Below are 18,653 nucleotides of genomic sequence, written 5' to 3' on the forward strand. Positions count from 1 at the left end.
TTTTGCACTTAAAAAAAGCTAGAGTACTAATGACTAACAAAGGGGTCGGCAGTTAAAACACGTCCAAAAAAGAAATGCTTTGAACTACTTCTGTTAAGAGCTGAGTGCAAAAAGCATTTGCACATTTTATGTCGTGGTTCTTGTATTTTTTCTATAAAAAATGTATAGTTTTCTATCATGATTTGAAATGAATCTAATGTAATTATTTTAGCCTTAATAATTAGTTTTCAGACATAAAGTTTAAATTTATGGGTTTTCGAGCGAAAAAATATGTTAAATATCGGATGCCCTAGTGTATATGACTGCAAGTGGTACCAAAACAGAGGGTATGCTGTCAAAACTGTTACACAAAACAAAAGCAACAGAGCCACCCTGTGGCTACGAAGTTGTTTAGATACCAGAATCACAGCGTTGTTGTTGCATTTGTATGTTAAATTTCTATCCGTATCTGCATCGCGCTTCATTGGAACGCAACTATTAGGAGCGTTCCATTGAGTTATCGAGCTCTGGCTCACGATCAAATCTGATTGGTACGATCTGGATCAACTTTATGAGAGCTGGCAGCACTAATATAAAGCATCTGTTTTGTTGATGGTGGTGGTTCACATTCTCTTTTCCCTAACAGTGAAATTTATTTTATTAACGTTTAAAAAAGGTTCCGACTTAGACATAAGTGAGGGGGACAGCTCCGTCCGACCTCCGCTGAATTGTCTCCTAGGGAGAATCGACGAATATGAGAACAGGGCAACGGACTTGCTATGGACCAATAGGGTTGACTGCGAAGTCTATGTTTATGTTATGTTATGTTATGTTAAGTTTATGGCTTGGATAGGAACACATATGCGGTGAGGGTACTTACGGGTATCATCACAGGTCATTGTGCTATCGCACCAATGCTCCGATGGTGGCGATTACCAACAAGCTCCCTCTGCAGAAGCTGTCAGGATGAGGAGGAAGAGGAGTCGATCTACCACTTTCTCTGCCGATACCCGGCGCTTCAAAGAAGAAGGCTCAAATTTCTGGGCTCACGCTTCCTCGACAGCCTGGCAGAGGTTGGAAAGGTGGACGTCTCGCTTCTTCTTGGGTTCATCAGGGAAAACAAGTGGTTCGTTGAGGACCGCTAGGAGGTAATGGGGCTAAACGAATTTGCCGCCACCCTGTGCTTACTGAGGGCACTCACAATGGACAAAAATGTCTCCGAGTGGAAGTGTGGGTTTCACCCACGCACGCCCTCTTAACCAAACCTAACCTAACGTTTAAATAGTTTCACACGTAAACAACCTATTTATTTTCCTTACATTTTCTACAACTTGTTTACTCTTCCCGTGTTTTTGCTTTTAAATATGGCGAAATCTTTTATGTATACACATATGTACACATATTTATTTCAGTGCTACCAACTCAAAAGTGGTTAGCTGTCAAAAAATATACTACAGAAAACAAAACGAACAGTACTGCTATACGGATCAGAAATTGAACCAAATAAATATCAGAATCACAGCATTGTTGTTGCATTTGCATGTGTATTTCTATCCGTATCTGGTTCATGTGCCATCGGAACGTTACTATTGCTATCAAAATGACCCACTAGGAAACGCTTTTCGACGAAGAAACATCTAAATGTTATACCACATTACGAATATTGTCCTTAATTGACTGCATTTAAAAAAACACCTCATCTCAGAAAACGTTTGAAAATAGGGCGGAATTCGAAAATTGAAAAACGCACGATCACAAATTTTTTTTTCATTACCGCCCAAGCTAACGTTTAAATGGATTGAAATTATGCTTAAACGAACCGGACCCGTGCGCATCTTGCACAGCCAATCTAAAAGTCTCTTATCAAATATCAACAGAAATCAGCTGGTCTATCAATCAATTAAATCTTACACTTGCGCCGCCATCTGGCGTATGAGAGCAAATGTTGGTAATGCAGTGCAAATATTCACAATAGTGCCATAGTACAAATAGATTTCTTTGTGTGCTCACAATCGTTTATTTTTAACAAATTATTTTAATAAAATATAGCTTAACAAAAGCACTGCGACCAAAATTGCCCAAATCTCGCTAATAGCCCGAATCTTCATCTTTACAACAAAAATTTTATTTATAGATTTGAATTCCAAATAAGAGCGATAAAGGGACCGGACCCGTACCTAAAAACAGCAATTAGAAATAATATATGTGACCCGGCCTATGAAAAGGTGGCTTATGACTCAAAAAAGAAATTGCGGGAAACAGCTGTTAAAGATAAACAATGCATTTCTTCAGTTTCTTATTAGTTTTTCTTTTGCATTATGAACAGTCATGCCCAAATGGCAAAGCACAAACCAGTTTCTGACCGATATTTTGGCTCCATTGCCATCGAAAAAAATGCTATCAAAAAATCTGAGGAGGCTTCACCAGCCACCAAAGTGGCATCGAAGGAACCAAAGGCTTCATCGTCTTTCATTTGTGCTCTTTTTCTCTACATTTTTAGTACACTTCTAAGCAAGTTAGGACTTTCTAGTTTTCACCACGTGAAAGAGCGTATCAAAAACTATCGAAACCAGAAAAAAGTGGAACATTTTTTTTTAGTCATAAGCCACCTTTTCATAGACCGGTTCACATATCTGATAGGGCGTTTTTAAACGAATTTTGTAATGGGATGTGTTTCAATCGAATTCTGGGAAATAGTGTTTTCCAAGCAAATTCTGAAATAGGGCATTTTTCAAAAGTTTTCTGAAGGCGGGCGTATTTGAAACGGCAGCTGAGAGCGAATAATATAAAAATAAATTTCTTATGAGCTGAGATATTGACGTAGAGCAAAAAAATACCTACTAAAAGTTCTGTTAAAGCATTGATCTTGACAATAACTTCTTTATCATTAGATGTCTAGTAACAAAACTAAAAAACAAACGTATCCTAATTTTATGCAACCAACCTTGATCATTTATTATGATAAATTTTTTGTTTGTCTGCCGATTTGGCTACAAATCATTTCAATGATGAAAATAACATTCTAATTAGTCAATCAAATTCCCGGAATTTATTGCGCATATACAACAACGTACTCAAATCTCGGAACAATAACTCACACCACCCACTTACCTCATACCCACATCTAGAAGTAGTTGTAAAGCAATTACCATATCATTCGTGATTGTTAAAGCTAACAAATAACCGATAAAGAAGACCGAAAATAAACGCAAAATTTAAAATACAAATTAGTATGAGCAGTAAATATCTACAAAGCTCTGTTTGTTACTACGAGCACATACTCGAACGCGCCAAATACCTTTATATACGATTGTTAATAAACAACATACCAATATAGGATTGATTGTATAATAAACAAATGAACTCATTGGATTTACCTGAAATATAATACCGACGAGCAGCATACCAATGAGACGCGGCAATGTCGTCAATGATATTAACCAACCGCCAAAATTAGCGGCGACAGCAAGCACAACTAAATTGAACAACTGTCCACCAGGGGCAGCTGATTTGCCAATAATAATAAAAGCGGTAAACCAGATGAGTACACCTAATGGGCATGAAAGAAAAAATTTGAGACTTATTATAATTGAATTTTCATAAAAAAATCTTACCAATAAATATGAGTACGCAGAGTCGTGAAAATTGCCGATATGACGGACATAAGGGATAGGGACAGATTTTTGGCCAATGTGGAGGCTCCCAAGATGGACGATTGTCATCATTGCGGCATTTCATGCAAAATGTATAAATCCATGATTCTTCCAAATTACTTTGTCCGTACAAAGCTTGCTCTTGTTGATGCTGATAAATTTTGGCATTCAAATTGTCTAGCGCAGATGATCTGTAGGGTCGGCTGGTTTCGCCTGTAAAAGGAAGAAAATTTTTGTTAGGGCGCTTGTGGTTGGGCGAGCTAAAACAAAACTAAGAGTAGGAGTGTTCAGCTTGTGTGGGAAGTGTATGAATTATGTAAGACCTAAATACTTTCTATGGATAGGTAGGTAGATAAGTAGGTTGATAGAATATAAGTAGAAGTTTTTATGTAAATCATGAATATTTGGACTCTCTTTTTCGACCTTTCACAAAACTATGTGTATCTAAGCTGTGAAGTACGCCGGTTTTGCGTTAATTTATACCTTAACAATATTTAATAAATCAGTTGAGAATTACAAACGCGAAAGTGATCAGCAACTGAAGGAAATACGCAGATGAAATGAACATTTAAATCCATTTCACTCACGCGACCCTTTCCTGTTGCAAAGGCGTAGACTTCTCAAATATTTTATCATGATTTATACTTAAGAACATACATGCATCACCTTGCAGCTGCCGTTCGGTGTCGTCATAAAACCTGTAGATTCCGTACCGCCCCTATGTAGGCGAAATTAAAAGGAACACAACGCAAATTGGTAGAGAAGCGCGGCCTAAATCTTTCGGGAGGTAAATGGCGCCAAGTATTCATTTATTAAATTTTTTGCACATATTTGCACTTTACAAAGGAAGGCAAAGAGCTCGGTTTTCGGTCAGGCAAATCTGTATTACAATATCTTCTGTAAATAGATAACGTCCCTTATCCCGCCATCATTCACCAACTATCAATGTTCATCTTCCATTTTCCATCAACCTTTCACTCTTTTAACGTTGAGAAGCTCCGCAACTCTACACCTGCTAGTAACTTTGGCGCCGATATACCACTCATCTTTTCACCATACACCGTCCGACCAAGCGCTATTACATTACTCACTCAGCAGTCAATACCGGTCGTTCTGGACACCATGCAAATGCTAACCTATTCACCGATCTACTGGTAATTGAAGTATTCGTGGACAGATTCGATATTCATCATTTACAGGGTTTCGTTGGATAACAGGCAACCATTCACCGCTAAGTTTTCGCAATCGTTCTCCGATTCTACCGGTAGCTTGGGTACCGTACACCGACTTGACCCTTAACCGCTCGCTTCTGCTCTTACCTTAAATCGGCGACTTAGTCATCTATCTTTCATCTCCCAACCATATCTACTTGTTACAACTCTCCGTTATGATGTTTACGTATGCCTGACTCAAATAATAACAACAGCTTATTGTCCGTTTTTCATATCCCGTCAGTTGAGTCGGGAAGCATTTGCTTTGTTAGGTCTAACTTTATTCCATGGTGGCCACGTGTATTCATTAGTAATGGAAGTGGGACCTATACTCGACTCTGGATTGGCTGAGTGCCACTCAAAATTTCAAAGAAACCCACAAAAACTGCGAGAAGATATTAGACATGCCTGCCCGGCAGTTAGATCTCAACAGCTACAGTACTAAGTTGTTATAAATCGAAAACACGTATTATTTGGAACCTACATACTACAAAGCATATGGGTGTCAATTTATAAAAAACCGGCTAGAGAAGAGTGAAGAACTACTGAGCTCCTAATACGCGCCTGTTGGACGATTTCAAGCCAAGAAGTGTATTAAAAAGTATTTGAACTTTCTCACACCAAGCGGCTTTAGAAAATATAGTTGGGCTGATATTTGTCCCCAATTGATGACTTACGCCCCTGTGCCCGCCTCGATGGTAGTTGTACAACTAATATGAATTTCCCAATAGCAGTGTCGGACTTGGAGAGCAAGGAAAGCGCAGGTGCCGAAGAGGAAACTGCATGGTTACACAAATAGGCGAGCGAGGAGAGAACGGACGCGTTTGACTAAACATTTTCTAGCGTTTGGGAGCCGTGCTTGACTTAAGGGACAAGGAAAGCGAGATGGCCTAGCACTGGCACGTGGGGTGGTAGACAGCGATCGGAAACAATTCGATGAAAGAAACCGTGGAGTGAGTAACCCACAATGCCTAATACAGGCTAAACACGGAAGAGGCCAGAAATGGAAAGTAGATGTTGTACACAACAGAGGACTGAGAAAGAATTTGAGATCCCATAGGTGATAACAATGAGACTCCCGCTTACACTGAGCAACAAAAGGAAGATAACACAAAGATTCCAGCATGCTTTGAGAGGATGAGCGAATTGGCGAAGCACTCTCTGACCACGTCCGTACTTGATTGCATCAATTCCAATGGGTCAAGTGGCCACAGCTATGAAGTGACCATAATCAGGATGACGTTTCATATTTCTACTAAGTGGATAGGTACAGCTGAGTCAAAGTGATTAGCTGAAAAGATGGTGCTAACCTCAGTTAGTTAGAGGTAACAGAAAGGCACAACTACGAGGTTTGAAGTGGTTGAGCGGGGATTCATTGGGTTATGTAACGCAACCTTTTCAAGGGGTTGTCAACGCAATTTCAAGCTTCTTCAATCCAATTGTCAACCTCACCTACCTGTGGCGAATCCTGCTTATTTAGCAGGCAAAGCTCTGTGCATGGATTGGATGACCCAGAAAATTAAATGTGGTCATTTTACATCGTTCCCGGTACCTTAGTAATGCTATTTTTTAGAAAGGTTCAATATACGATAAAAGACCAACCTAAAACTTTCAGAGAGTCTCCTTATCGCTAGAAAAAGAAGAAGATGAATTTGGTTAAGCTGATAAAGAGCTGACTCTCACGAAACCAAAGGTAAAGGCTATGGGTACCTTGTGCGATGAAGTCGGAGAACGCCTTGTGTTTATTGCCCGGCCGTAAATTTTTCAAAGTACTTTTCCATCAAAATTTATCATAGCCTACAATTTCACTCAATACCATTCAATTGAATTAAGTAAATAAGTAAATAATAAGTCACATGCACCATTTGAAATCTCTAACAAGATAAGCGCCTCAATAATTAACGAAAAAAAATAATAATTGAGATTAACACGAATCTGGCATATAACATCAAAAGGGTGTTAATAACTAAATGAATCCAGTCAATTAGCAAAAGGTGAAAATATTAGCTCACAATTTAATTACGACGAAAAAAATCAGCTGAATAAATTTCCAATGTCTATAGCAGGTGGGTGGGCGGTGCTTGAATATGATACGCTGCCAAGATGTGTCTGTGGGGAACAATAACAACTTATTTCGCAAACAAAATGTTAAAACAACAATACAAATAATTTATCAGCAGCCTATCAACACTCAAAGTATCATATTAATTTGAAATAAGTAAGGACGGAAATGTCTGCGGTTGTGTCGTAGGCCTTATACCCTTTTTATACTCAGCTGAGCAGAGCTCACAGAGTATATTAACTTTGGTCGCATAACGGTAATCCGTAACGGCATAAACTAATCGAAATAGATATAGAGTTCTGTATATCAAAATGATCTGGGCGAAAAAAGAAATTTATTTAGCCATGTTCGTCCGTCCGTCCGTAAACACGACAACTTGAGTAAATTTTGAGGTATCTTGATGAAATTTGGTATGTAGGTTCCTGGGTACTCATCTCAGATCGCTATTTAAAATGAACGAAATCGGACTATAACCACGCCCACTTTTTCGATATCAAAAATTTCGAAAAACCGAAAAAGTGCGGTAATTCACCACCAAACATGGATAAAGCGATGGAACTTGGTAGGTGGGTTGACCTTATGACGCAGAATAGAAAATTAGTAAAATTTTGGACAATGGGCGTAGCACCGCCCACTTTTAAAAGAAGGTAATTTAAAAGTTTTGCAAGCTGTAATTTGGCAGTCGTTGAAGATATCATGATGAAATTTGGCAGGAACGTTACTCCTATTCACTTTAAAAAAAAAAAATTGTTTAAGTCAAATTTTACCAAAAAATTTAATATCTTTACAGTATATAAGTAAATTATGTTAATATTCAACTCCAGTAATGATATGGTACAACAAAATACAAAAATAAAATAAATTTTCAAAATGGGCGTGGCCCCGCCCTTTTTCATTTAATTTGCCCAGAATACTTTTAATGCCATATATCGAACAAAAATTTACCAATCCTTGTGAAATTTGGTAGAGGCATAGATTCTATGACGATACAAGTTTTCTGTGAAAATGGGCGAAATCGGTTGAAGCCAAATTACCGAAATCCGACTATGACCAGACCCACTTTTTCGATATCGAAAATTACGAAAAATGAATAAAATGCCATAATTCTATACCAAATATGAAAAAAGTAATGAAACATGGTAATTGGATTGGTTTATTGATGCAAAATATAACTTTAGAAAAAACTTTGTAAAATGGGTGTGACACCTACCATATTATAGTCACCCCTGGTCCACGAGTTATGGTGATATCTCGAAAAGGCGTCCACCTATAGAACTAAGGATAACTCCCTTTTAAAATACTCATTACCACCTTCCATTTGATACCCATGTCATACAAACACATTCCAGGGTTACCCTAGGTTCATTTTTCTACATGGTGATTTTCCCTTATTTTGTCTCCAAAGCTCTCAGCTGAGTATGTAATGTTCGGTTACACCCGAACTTAGGCTTCCTTACTTGTTTTTATTTTATTCGTGGAACTAAATTCCTAATGGAAGGCTCCTCTCCAAAAACTCTGTGTACAGACGTACACACGTGCGTAAAAACGAAGGGCAGTTCTGCGCTTTCCAATTCTGAGGGACAGTGTGGACAGAAAGGATCCTCCTCTATCCCTCGCTTATGTAGATATTCCTTGAAGCCGCCGTGCCCGCTCAATATCTGTGTGAGGTGGTAATTTAGTTCGCCGTGTATTCGCTCGTACCATTCCGCTATATTCCGAACTAGCCTGAAGAGCGCCCTTTTCTTGATTCTTCCCACCGTTCTTGCCACCTAACTATTGTTCGTGACCTTGCGCTTTTCTTAGCATCTTCAGATGGTCGGCTTATTCCAATACCATACAGATCGGCCATTTCACCTGAGAGTAGATCTACTGGGATTTTCCGGGATAAAACATGGATCGCGTCGTCGGACACCGTCCAATAAGCACATGTTATTCGTATAGCAGTAATGCGTTAGGCTGCTAGTATATCTTTTTGGTGGACCTTTTTGGATCCGTGCTGCATATAATATTATAGAGCTGGTTACGTTGGATAATAGCTGACGTGTAGCTTCGCCTGGGCCGCCGATATTGGTAATTATTCGCATTAGGGCTCCACTAACTCTAGAAACGTTCTCCCCCACCGCCCTGAATTGTTCCTTAAAAGTTAGTTTTGAGTCAATGATTACTCCTAGATATTTCAAGGAAGGCCCGCATGTTCGTCAGCCATTCCTTTATTCTTCCGACGGCGTCATTACATAATGCTTGAAGCAGATCAGGTTTCTTGGCCACTGCTACTACGACAATATCATCTGCATAGCCGACAATTTCCGTGCCTCCGGGAAGGTCGATTTGTAGCACGCCGTCATACATCGCATTCCAAAGAGTTGGACCTAGAACAGATCAGATCCGTGATGTTGTGCTTTCTTGGTCCCTCTATCTATATCAAAAAGGAGTAGCGCTGGCATTATCGGCATTAAGTTCGCGGTGTTAAAAGCATTTATAATATCCAGAGTTATCAGTGCATAGAGCTTCCTTTTACTTTGGCCTCCGGTTAAGGATCCGCGGGCTATTTTGACAACTGTTTGTATTGCATCTGTCGTGGATCTCGATTTTCGAAATCCAAACTGATTATTTGACAAGCCACCTGGGCTTTCCAGGGTATGCTGCAGACGCTCACTAATAATACGTTCGAGAATCTTTCCTATTATACCTTTCATGAATGTAAATGAACTGTAACCTTAATTAGCGCTTAACCTTTTAAACGGTTATGGCCTTTCAACAAGGCGCGGCAGTCGCTTCTTCTTTCGCCTAATTGGTGCCAATTGCTGACACCAAGGAATTTTTAAATCGTTTTCCACCTGGTCCTTCCCGCGGAGTGGGCCGCTCTTTTCCTCTGCTTCAATACGCGGGCTCGGAGCATCATCTTTCATTCGTATAACAGGGGCTAGCCAGCATAGCCGCTGTGTTTCAATTCACTGGACTATATTGATATCTGCGTAAGGCTCGTACAGCTCATCTTTCGGTAATTGCCGTCGCCAACGCATGTAGGTCCGTAAATCTTTCGAAGATCTTATCTCTCAAACACTTTAAGAGCTGCCTTATCTGATGTTGTCATGGTCTATGCTTCTATTCCATACAGCAGGACGTGTACGATAAGTGACTTGTAGAGCATTATTTTCGTTGGCCTAGAGACGACTACTTTTCAATTACCTACTTAATCCAAAGTAGTATTTGTTAGCAAAAATGACTCTTCGCTGAATTTTTAGACTGACGTTGTTGTTTGTGTTAAGCGTTAATGGTTCCCAATTATGACCGCCAACAATGTTGTGGTTGTCTAGGCGCAAATGTGCTGGCTCTTTGCTTGATAACAAAACGCACGACGGTCATGATTGCTACGTAGTCTACTTAATACTGATATCATTTTAGGAGATACCTCAAAACCTTTGAGATTAGTTCACTTACATACATACAGACCAAGATGGCTCAACCGACTCATGCCGGCGATCTGACTATTTTGTCTATCTCTTTTACTTTTAAAACTAAAGATCAATCCAGCAGATCAATCTTAAAAAGTCAAGGGTTTAAACCTTTTTAATTTAACAAAATCTGAAATTACGATTCACGGGTCCCATACCAACCTTCTTTAGAAATCCAAGAGAACGCAATGAAAATAGTATGAAAATCCACGGATTTATTCGATCCTGCACGTTTCGACACATGTGCGCGTCTTCATCATGGTCTTTAGTAAACCAAATTTGACAAGGGATGACGGAAATCTTTAGTATGGTTGTAATCTGGAGGAAGTGCACCTGCGATGGGAGAAATGCTAGCTGAAACTACTGCAGAAGCCCTGGAGAATGTCTTCACTCTGTCACGTAATATTGCTTATCATTACTACCGCCTATTAAAAGCTCACGATGATAGGGGAAACTTCCATGGTGGACGTAGACACTAAGTGTCCTAACAGTTTCCAGTAAGCCGCTATGTAATAAGGCCAAGAGGAGTACAGTACTGGCGGCTCAACAAGGAAATGATAAGTATTTTCAAATCAAAACTTAGCACTGCCAAGCGTGACTTTTGAGCAGGCTCCCGCGAAAGCGTGTAAGGATGTAATGAGTACCTGGCTGCTTTTAATGAGAGCTGATGATGAACCTCTTAGTATCGTCGGAATTTTCTTCACTGTCATCGATTGCCGACTCGGTGGAATGCAGTCCATCTCATATCTTTGACGCAAGCCAATGTGCATATGACATTAACTCTTACAAGCCCAAGAAGTCTCCGAGACCGTATAACAAAGTATCTGCACAACTTCCGTGGTATTTGGCAGATAGCTGCCTCACATTTACTACAACTATCTGAGATAGAGCTCTGTCCTAAAGTCTTAAAGTTTTAAAAATCAACTTCATCCCAAAAGTGGGGAAAATCTCTCACATTTCTTCCAAAGGCCTTAAACAATCAGCTGGCTTAATTTTTACGGCAGCAACGGAATTCCTCGCCAGCAATTTTCACCTTCTCAACACGCCTTTATAAGGGGAGGTCTAAAGTAGCGGCTTTTCATGAAAAAGTAATATAAATACTTGGCGCTATTGGCCCTACGAAAAGATTTATGCCGAGCTTCTCTTCCAATTTGCGTCGTACTTTTAATTTCAAACACAAATTAGCGGGACGGCACCTAATTGTTGTATGCCGACTCTGAACGGCAGCTGCAAGGCAAATGCATTTTCACTGAGCAGCTTTCCATAGCAGAAATACACTAAGTGTTTGCCAAACCACTGCCGAGGGACCTGAACCCAGGACCTTTGGTGTGTTAGGCGGAGAATGCTACCACCACACCTAGCGGCTATACGCACGGTGTTCACAGTGACAGAGCGGTCGACCGATAGCAAATCAATTGGGACTTTGCTGTTTCTAGCACTTCTAGTGTTTACTAGCGGGGGGAGCGACAGCTCAGAGAAAAGTGAGAAAGTACGTCACAGGGTGTATTCTTTATTCTCTGCTGTAGGTACATGCTACAGGACCAAGATTTGTGTTGCTTCCTTTTATGCCAGCGGCTTATGTAAGACCTTCACGCAGATCTGAACATAGTGGCACTTTTTGGCTTCAGCTCATAGAAAAAACGACTTATTTACGCCCAAATTCGGCAGCTAAGGGAAGGCGAGAACTGAATTGTTTTAGGATAAACAATTGAATGAAGAACTAATCTCCCTTGGTGCTTATAATTTCCGCATATCGGCTAAAATCATCTTGGCGGTTAAGCAGCAATTAATTATAATGATCCCGTCTAAATTGGATATTGTAGGAGGTTGTGTTAACTTTGTGTAGTTGCGCAGATATGCGATATCTCTGCCGAAACTCTTATAGATAGTCAGATACCAAAGACCGACAAGGTAGTAGTAATACGTACGTCTGCAAAGATAGCGAATGATTATAAGCAGTCGCTTAAAGAATCAACCTCCCTGCGGGCGCTGGAATTGGTGTGTCAATTCGGAGCCATAGTCGTCTTACTGCTAACGATTTAGTAATAAAAGTTACTTATCCGTTGAGAGCGATTTAAGAGCGATTTATTAATGAAAAGATTCAAATGGAAAATGTCTAACTGAAAAAAATACTTAAAGCTTACCATAGCTGTGTAAAGATCCTCGATCTGATTCATTATCATGTCCAAGCGGTACTGGTAATGTGGCGGGGCAGGTATTTGAATTCACCAAAATACTTTTTCTTCGAGTGGGTCCAATTTCTAAATGTGAATGTGTAGAAGTCTGAAAAAAGGACAGAAAGGAAACTGTAAAAATATACTGTAAACACGTAGTAACTTGTGGTAGTGAACTGCGTCAATATATCAGCAATAATTAAGCAGAGTATAAATCAAAGCATGCTATGTCTCAGAAAAGCCAGATGTCAAAAAACACAAGCCAACTTCTCGCATATAATGTGCCCTACGCGATCATGATCTCACCTAGGGTTACCAGATGCCCGAAATATGAATCGGGGACACTTCCAACAAAGAAGGTAATCAAATTTAAATAGTAAAAAGTTTGGCCAAGTTTAATCTTCTAAACGCAGTCGAAGAAGGGCAATTGCACCCAGACAACTACAAAAAATGTATAAAGGGTAGGGGAATATTGTAAATAATTTAACAATTCGCACAAACATGTTTATTACAGATAATTATTTATACATTCTTTTTTCTTACTTCTAATTTCAAGAATCTCGTGCTCTTTTTCTGTCAGCACTTCCCGACATATTTCTGGGAATTGCTGATTTTTTTCAAAGTTCAGTATTCTCAGGAAGGGTTAAAAATTTTTGGAATTCGAGACATGCAAAATCTGAAACATTAAACATTTTCAACAGTCAAACGATTTCTTTCTTTTGTCCATTGCGAGCTCATTAAGGAGAAAATTCTTTCGCAGTTCGCATTGTGCCATGGTATCGTATAGACAAATTGAGCAATTTTGAGTACTTCGAATATACTTCGTCATCTTTAATAGCTGAACGCAGCCATTTTGGCGCTTGCAGGTTTTTGTGCAAAAAAATCGCGATCATCGGCCTTGGATTCCAAAAATTTTCTCAAATTTACTATTCGATCATGTAACAAAGAATCATTGATGGTCACTTTTTTTTTCAAGCAAATAAAAGAGGCATGGTTCTACTTCTCTATATTGCAAGTTTTGATCTGTTTTGCAATCCAACCATTTGAAAACTCTGAATTCCGAAAATCCTGACGTCCAAGTTTCAGTTATTCTAATGTTTCACAATAAACAATATCGATTTTTGGCAAAAATTCGCATGGTCCTTTCCATCTTTTCTTAAGTGTGCCAAATTCGTCCTTACAGCTAATGGAATAAAATTCGATTTTTGTCGTTCATCCACTTTTGATAGGAGATCATCGTAAACTGAAATTATATCTAGAACGCTATTTTCTTTTTATACTCAGTTGAGCAGAGCTCACAAAGTATATTAACTTTGATTGGATAACGGTTGGTTGTACAGGTATAAAGGAATCGAGATAGATATAGACTTCCATATATCAAAATCATCAGTATCGAAAAAAAATTTGATTTAGCCATGTCCGTCCGTCCGTCCGTCCGTTAACACGATAACTTAAGTAAATTTTGAGGTATCTTGACGAAATTTGGTATGTGGGTTCCTTGGCACTCATCTCAGATCGATATTTAAAATGAACGATATCGGACTATAACCACGCCCACTTTTTCGATATCGAAAATTTCGAAAAATCGAAAAAGTGCGATAATTCATTACCAAAGACGGATAAAGCGATGAAACTTGGTAGGTGGGTAGAACTTATGACGCAGAATAGAAAATAAGTAAAATTTTGGACAATGGGCGTGGCACCGCCCACTTTTAAAAGAAGGTAATTTAGAAGTTTTGCAAGCTGTAATTTGGCAGTCGTTGAAGATATCATGATGAAATTTGGCAGGAACGTTACTTGTATCACTACGCCCACTTTAAAAAAAACAAATTTTTTAAGTGAAATTCTTACAAAAAATTTAATATCTTTACAGTATATAAGTAAATTATGTCAACATTCAACTCCAGTAATGATATGGTGCAACAAAATACAAAAATAAAAGAAAATTTCAAAATGGGCGTGGCTCCGCCCTTCTTCATTTGATTTGTCTAGGATACATTTAATGCCATAAGTCGAACAAATATTTACCAATCCTTGTGAAATTTGGCAGGCGCCTAGATTCTAGGACGATAACTGTTTTCTGTGAAAAAGGGCGAAATCGGTTGAAGCCACGCCCAGTTTTTATATACAGTAGATCGTCTGTCCTTCCGCTCGGCCGTTAACACGATAACTTGAGCAAAAATCGATATATCTTTACTAAACTCAGTTCACATAATTATCTGAACACACTTTGTATTGGTATAAAAAATGGCCGAAATCCGACTATGATCACGCCCACTTTTTCGATTTCGAAAATTACGAAAAATAAAAAAAAATGCCACAATTCTATACCAAATACGAAAAAGGGATGAAACATGGTAATTGGATTGGTTTATTGATGCGAAATATAACTTTAGAAAAAAACTTTGTAAAATGGGTGTGACACCTACCATATTAAGTAGAAGAAAATGAAAAAGTTCTGCAGGGCGAAATCGAAAGCCCTTGGAATCATTGCAGGAATACTGTTCGTGGTATTACATATATAAATAAATTAGCGTAACCCGACAGATGATGTTCTGGGTCACCCTGGTCCACATTTTGGTCGAAATCTCGAAAACGCCTTCACATATACAACTACCACCACTCCCTTTTAAAATCGTTATTAATACCTTTAATTTGACACCCATATTGTACAAACACATTATAGAGTCACCCCTGGTCCACCTTTATGGCGATATATCGAAAAGGCGTCCACCTATAGAACTAAGGCCCACTCCCTTTTAAAATACTCATTATCACCTTTCGTTTGATAATCATAATGTACAAACGCATTCTAGAGTCAACCCTGGTTCACCTTTATAACGATATCCCGAAAAGGCATCCACCTATAGAACTAAGGCCCACTCCTTTTAAAATACTCATTAACATCTTTCGTTTGATACCCATATTGTATAGACGCATTCTAGAGTCATCCCTGGTCCACCTCTATGGCGATATCTCGAAAAGGCATCCACCCATAGAACTAAAGCCCACTCCCTTTTAAAATACTCATTAACACCTTTCATTCGATACCCATATCGTACAAACAAATTCTAGTGTGACCCCTGGTCCACCTTTATGGCGATATCTCGAAAAGGCGTCCACCTATAGAACTAAGGCCCACTCCCTTTTAAAATACTCATTAACACCTTTCGTTTGATACCCATATTGTATAAACGCATTTTAGAGTCATCCCTGGTCCACCTCTATGGCGATATCTCGAAAAGGCGTCCACCCATAGAACTAAGGCCCACTCCCTTTTAAAATACTCATTAACACCTTTCATTCGATACCCATATCGTACAAACAAATTCTAGTGTGACCCCTGGTCCACCTTTATGGCGATATCTCGAAAAGGCGTCCACCTATAGAACTAAGACCCACTCCCTTTTAAAATACTCATTAACATCTTTCGTTTGATACCCATATTGTATCGACGCATTCTAGAGTCATTCCTGGTCCACCTTTATGGCGATATCTCGAAAAGGCGTACACCTATAAAACTAAGGCCTACTCCCTTTTAAAATACTCATTAACACCTTTCATTTGATACCCATATCGTACAAACAAATTCTAGAGTCACCCCTGGTCCACCTTTATGGCGATATCTCGAAAAGGCGTCCACCTATAGAACTAAGGCCACTCCCTTTTAAAATACTCATTAACACCTTTCATTTGATACCCATATCGTACAAACAAATTCTAGAGTCACCCCTGGTCCACCTTTATATCGATATTTCGAAAAGGCGTCCACCCATAGAACTAAGGCCCACTCCCTTTTAAAATCCTCATTAGCACCTTTCGTTTGATACCCATATTGTATAGACGCATTCTAGAGACATCCCTGGCCCACCTTTATGGCGATATCTCGAAAAGGCGTCCACCTATAGAACTAAGGCCCACTCCCTTTTAAATAACTCATTAACCCCTTTCATTTGATACCCATATCATACAAACAAATTCTAGAGTCACCCCTGGTCCACCTTTATGGCGATATCTCGAAAAGGCGTCCACCTATAGAACTAAGGCCACTCCCTTTTAAAATACTCATTAACACCTTTCATTTGATACCCATATCGTACAAACAAATTCTAGAGTCACCCCTGGTCCACCTTTATATCGATATTTCGAAAAGGCGTCCACCCATAGAACTAAGGCCCTCTCCCTTTTAAAATACTCATTAACACCTTTTGTTTGAAACCCATATTGTATAAACGCATTATAGAGTCATCCCTGGTCCACCTTTATGGCAATATCTCGAAAAGGCGTCCACCTATAAAACTAAGGCCCACTCCCTTTTAAAATACTCATTACCACCTTTCATTTGATACCCATATCGTACAAACAATTTCTAGAGTAACCCCTGGTCCACCGTTATGGCAATATCTCGAAAAGGCGTCCACCCATAGAACTAATGCCCACTCCATTTTAAAACACTCATTAACACCTTTCATTTGAAACCCATATTGTATAAACGCATTATAGAGTCATCCCTGGTCCACCTCTATGGCGATATCTCGAAAAAGCGTCCACCTATAGAACTAAGGCCACTCCCTTTTAAAATACTCATTAACCCCTTTCATTTGATACCCATATCGTACAAACAAATTCTAGAGTCACCCCTGGTCCACCTTTATATCGATATTTCGAAAAGGCGTCCACCCATAGAACTAAGGCCCACTCCCTTTTAAAATCCTCATTAGCACCTTTCGTTTGATACCCATATTGTATAGACGCATTCTAGAGTCACCCCTGGTCCACCTTTATAACGATATCCCGAAAAGGCGTCCACCTATAGAGCTAAGGCCCACGCCCTTTTAAAATATTCATTAACACCTTTCATTTGATACCCATGTCGTACAAACAAATTCTAGTGTGACCCCTGGTCCACCATTATGGCGATATCTCGAAAAGGCGTCCACCTATAGAGCTAAGGCCCACGCCCTTTTAAAATATTCATTAACACCTTTCATTTGATACCCATATCGTACAAACAACACATTCCAGGGTTACCCTAGGTTCATTTTCCTACATGGTGATTTTCCCTTATCTTGTCTCGACAGCTCTCAACTGAGTATGTAATGTTCGGTTACACCCGAACTTAGCCTTCCTTACTTATTTACAATAGAAACGATTTTTGAATGGAGCAAAGCCATAAATGAATGAACAAATAATAGATAACTTTCGCTGAGGTCATTATTTAAAAAACGCTCAATCATTGCAGCTGGTTTGTTTTGAGATAAAAAAATAAGATTTCAAGGCCTCAAACATTTTCAAAGTCCTCTCCACTGCAGGGAAAAGGCTTAACCAGCGCGTTTTACAATGATTGAGCAGATTTTTATAATCTGTCTCAACGAATTCGCAAAAGGATTTCAATTCCGTTGTTCGAACAGTGTAAATAGAGAAGTATTCGTACAATTTGTACACAATACAATTGATATCAAATAGAAAAACTGCTCTAATCCATGATGAGCCAAATTGTGTATAATATGTGCGAAACATCCGATCCCAATCAATTCAGCATTATTGAGATTTTGTAGTCTGTGAAAAATGTTATTTTTTCCATTGTGATTGACTCCTCCGAAATTCCCATTCGTGTTGTCAGCAGCAAAATCACATATATGCGTGTATGTACGTATAAGCACACATGTACTCTACAAGGCAGATGAGCATTACATGAGTGCTGGTAAATCGGGACATTTAGAGTATAAGCGGGGACGCTGGGACAAATCGTCGAAATCGGGGGCAAATCCCCGAAAGTGGGGACGTCTGGCAACCATATCTCACCTGAAGAATAACTTTCTACTTAAAGCACGATTTGATGAGTTAACCGATATTTTGGTAAGCTTGAACACTCTTCTTACTTCAACAAACATATGACACCCACAGAAGAGGAAAAAGCAAGCGCTCTGCCACATTGCCCATTTTTAATGCATTTCCATATAAATTGGAGGCTTCCGAAGCTGAAAACTAACTGTTTTTTGCAGAAGACTTTTATATAGACAGTGAGCTTCTTGGAAAAGTTGAAATGTGGTATTTATCCCAGGGATGCACCTTAACGTTAAGCTAATCGTTTATCAAAAAATTTCCACCGTTTCCGT

General features: G+C 39.2%; 1 protein-coding gene across 3 annotated transcripts in view; it reads right to left on the reverse strand.

The window, feature by feature from the left end:
* Nha1 (Na[+]/H[+] hydrogen antiporter 1) overlaps positions 1 to 18,653 on the reverse strand; it is a 160,212-nt gene that overhangs the window by 72,441 nt on the left and 69,118 nt on the right. For all 3 annotated transcript variants that reach the window (XM_067764734.1, XM_067764732.1, XM_067764735.1), the window contains exons 3-5: positions 12,505 to 12,643; positions 3,594 to 3,845; positions 3,357 to 3,529 (exon numbers count right to left, since the gene is read on the reverse strand). In XM_067764734.1, the coding sequence (XP_067620835.1) occupies positions 3,357 to 3,529; positions 3,594 to 3,845; positions 12,505 to 12,643 (564 nt within the window). The remainder of the gene's footprint in view (positions 1 to 3,356; positions 3,530 to 3,593; positions 3,846 to 12,504; positions 12,644 to 18,653) is intronic.

The sequence above is a fragment of the Eurosta solidaginis genome, chromosome 2, assembly GCF_040869045.1.
Source record: "Eurosta solidaginis isolate ZX-2024a chromosome 2, ASM4086904v1, whole genome shotgun sequence".
NCBI lineage: Eukaryota > Metazoa > Arthropoda > Insecta > Diptera > Tephritidae > Eurosta > Eurosta solidaginis.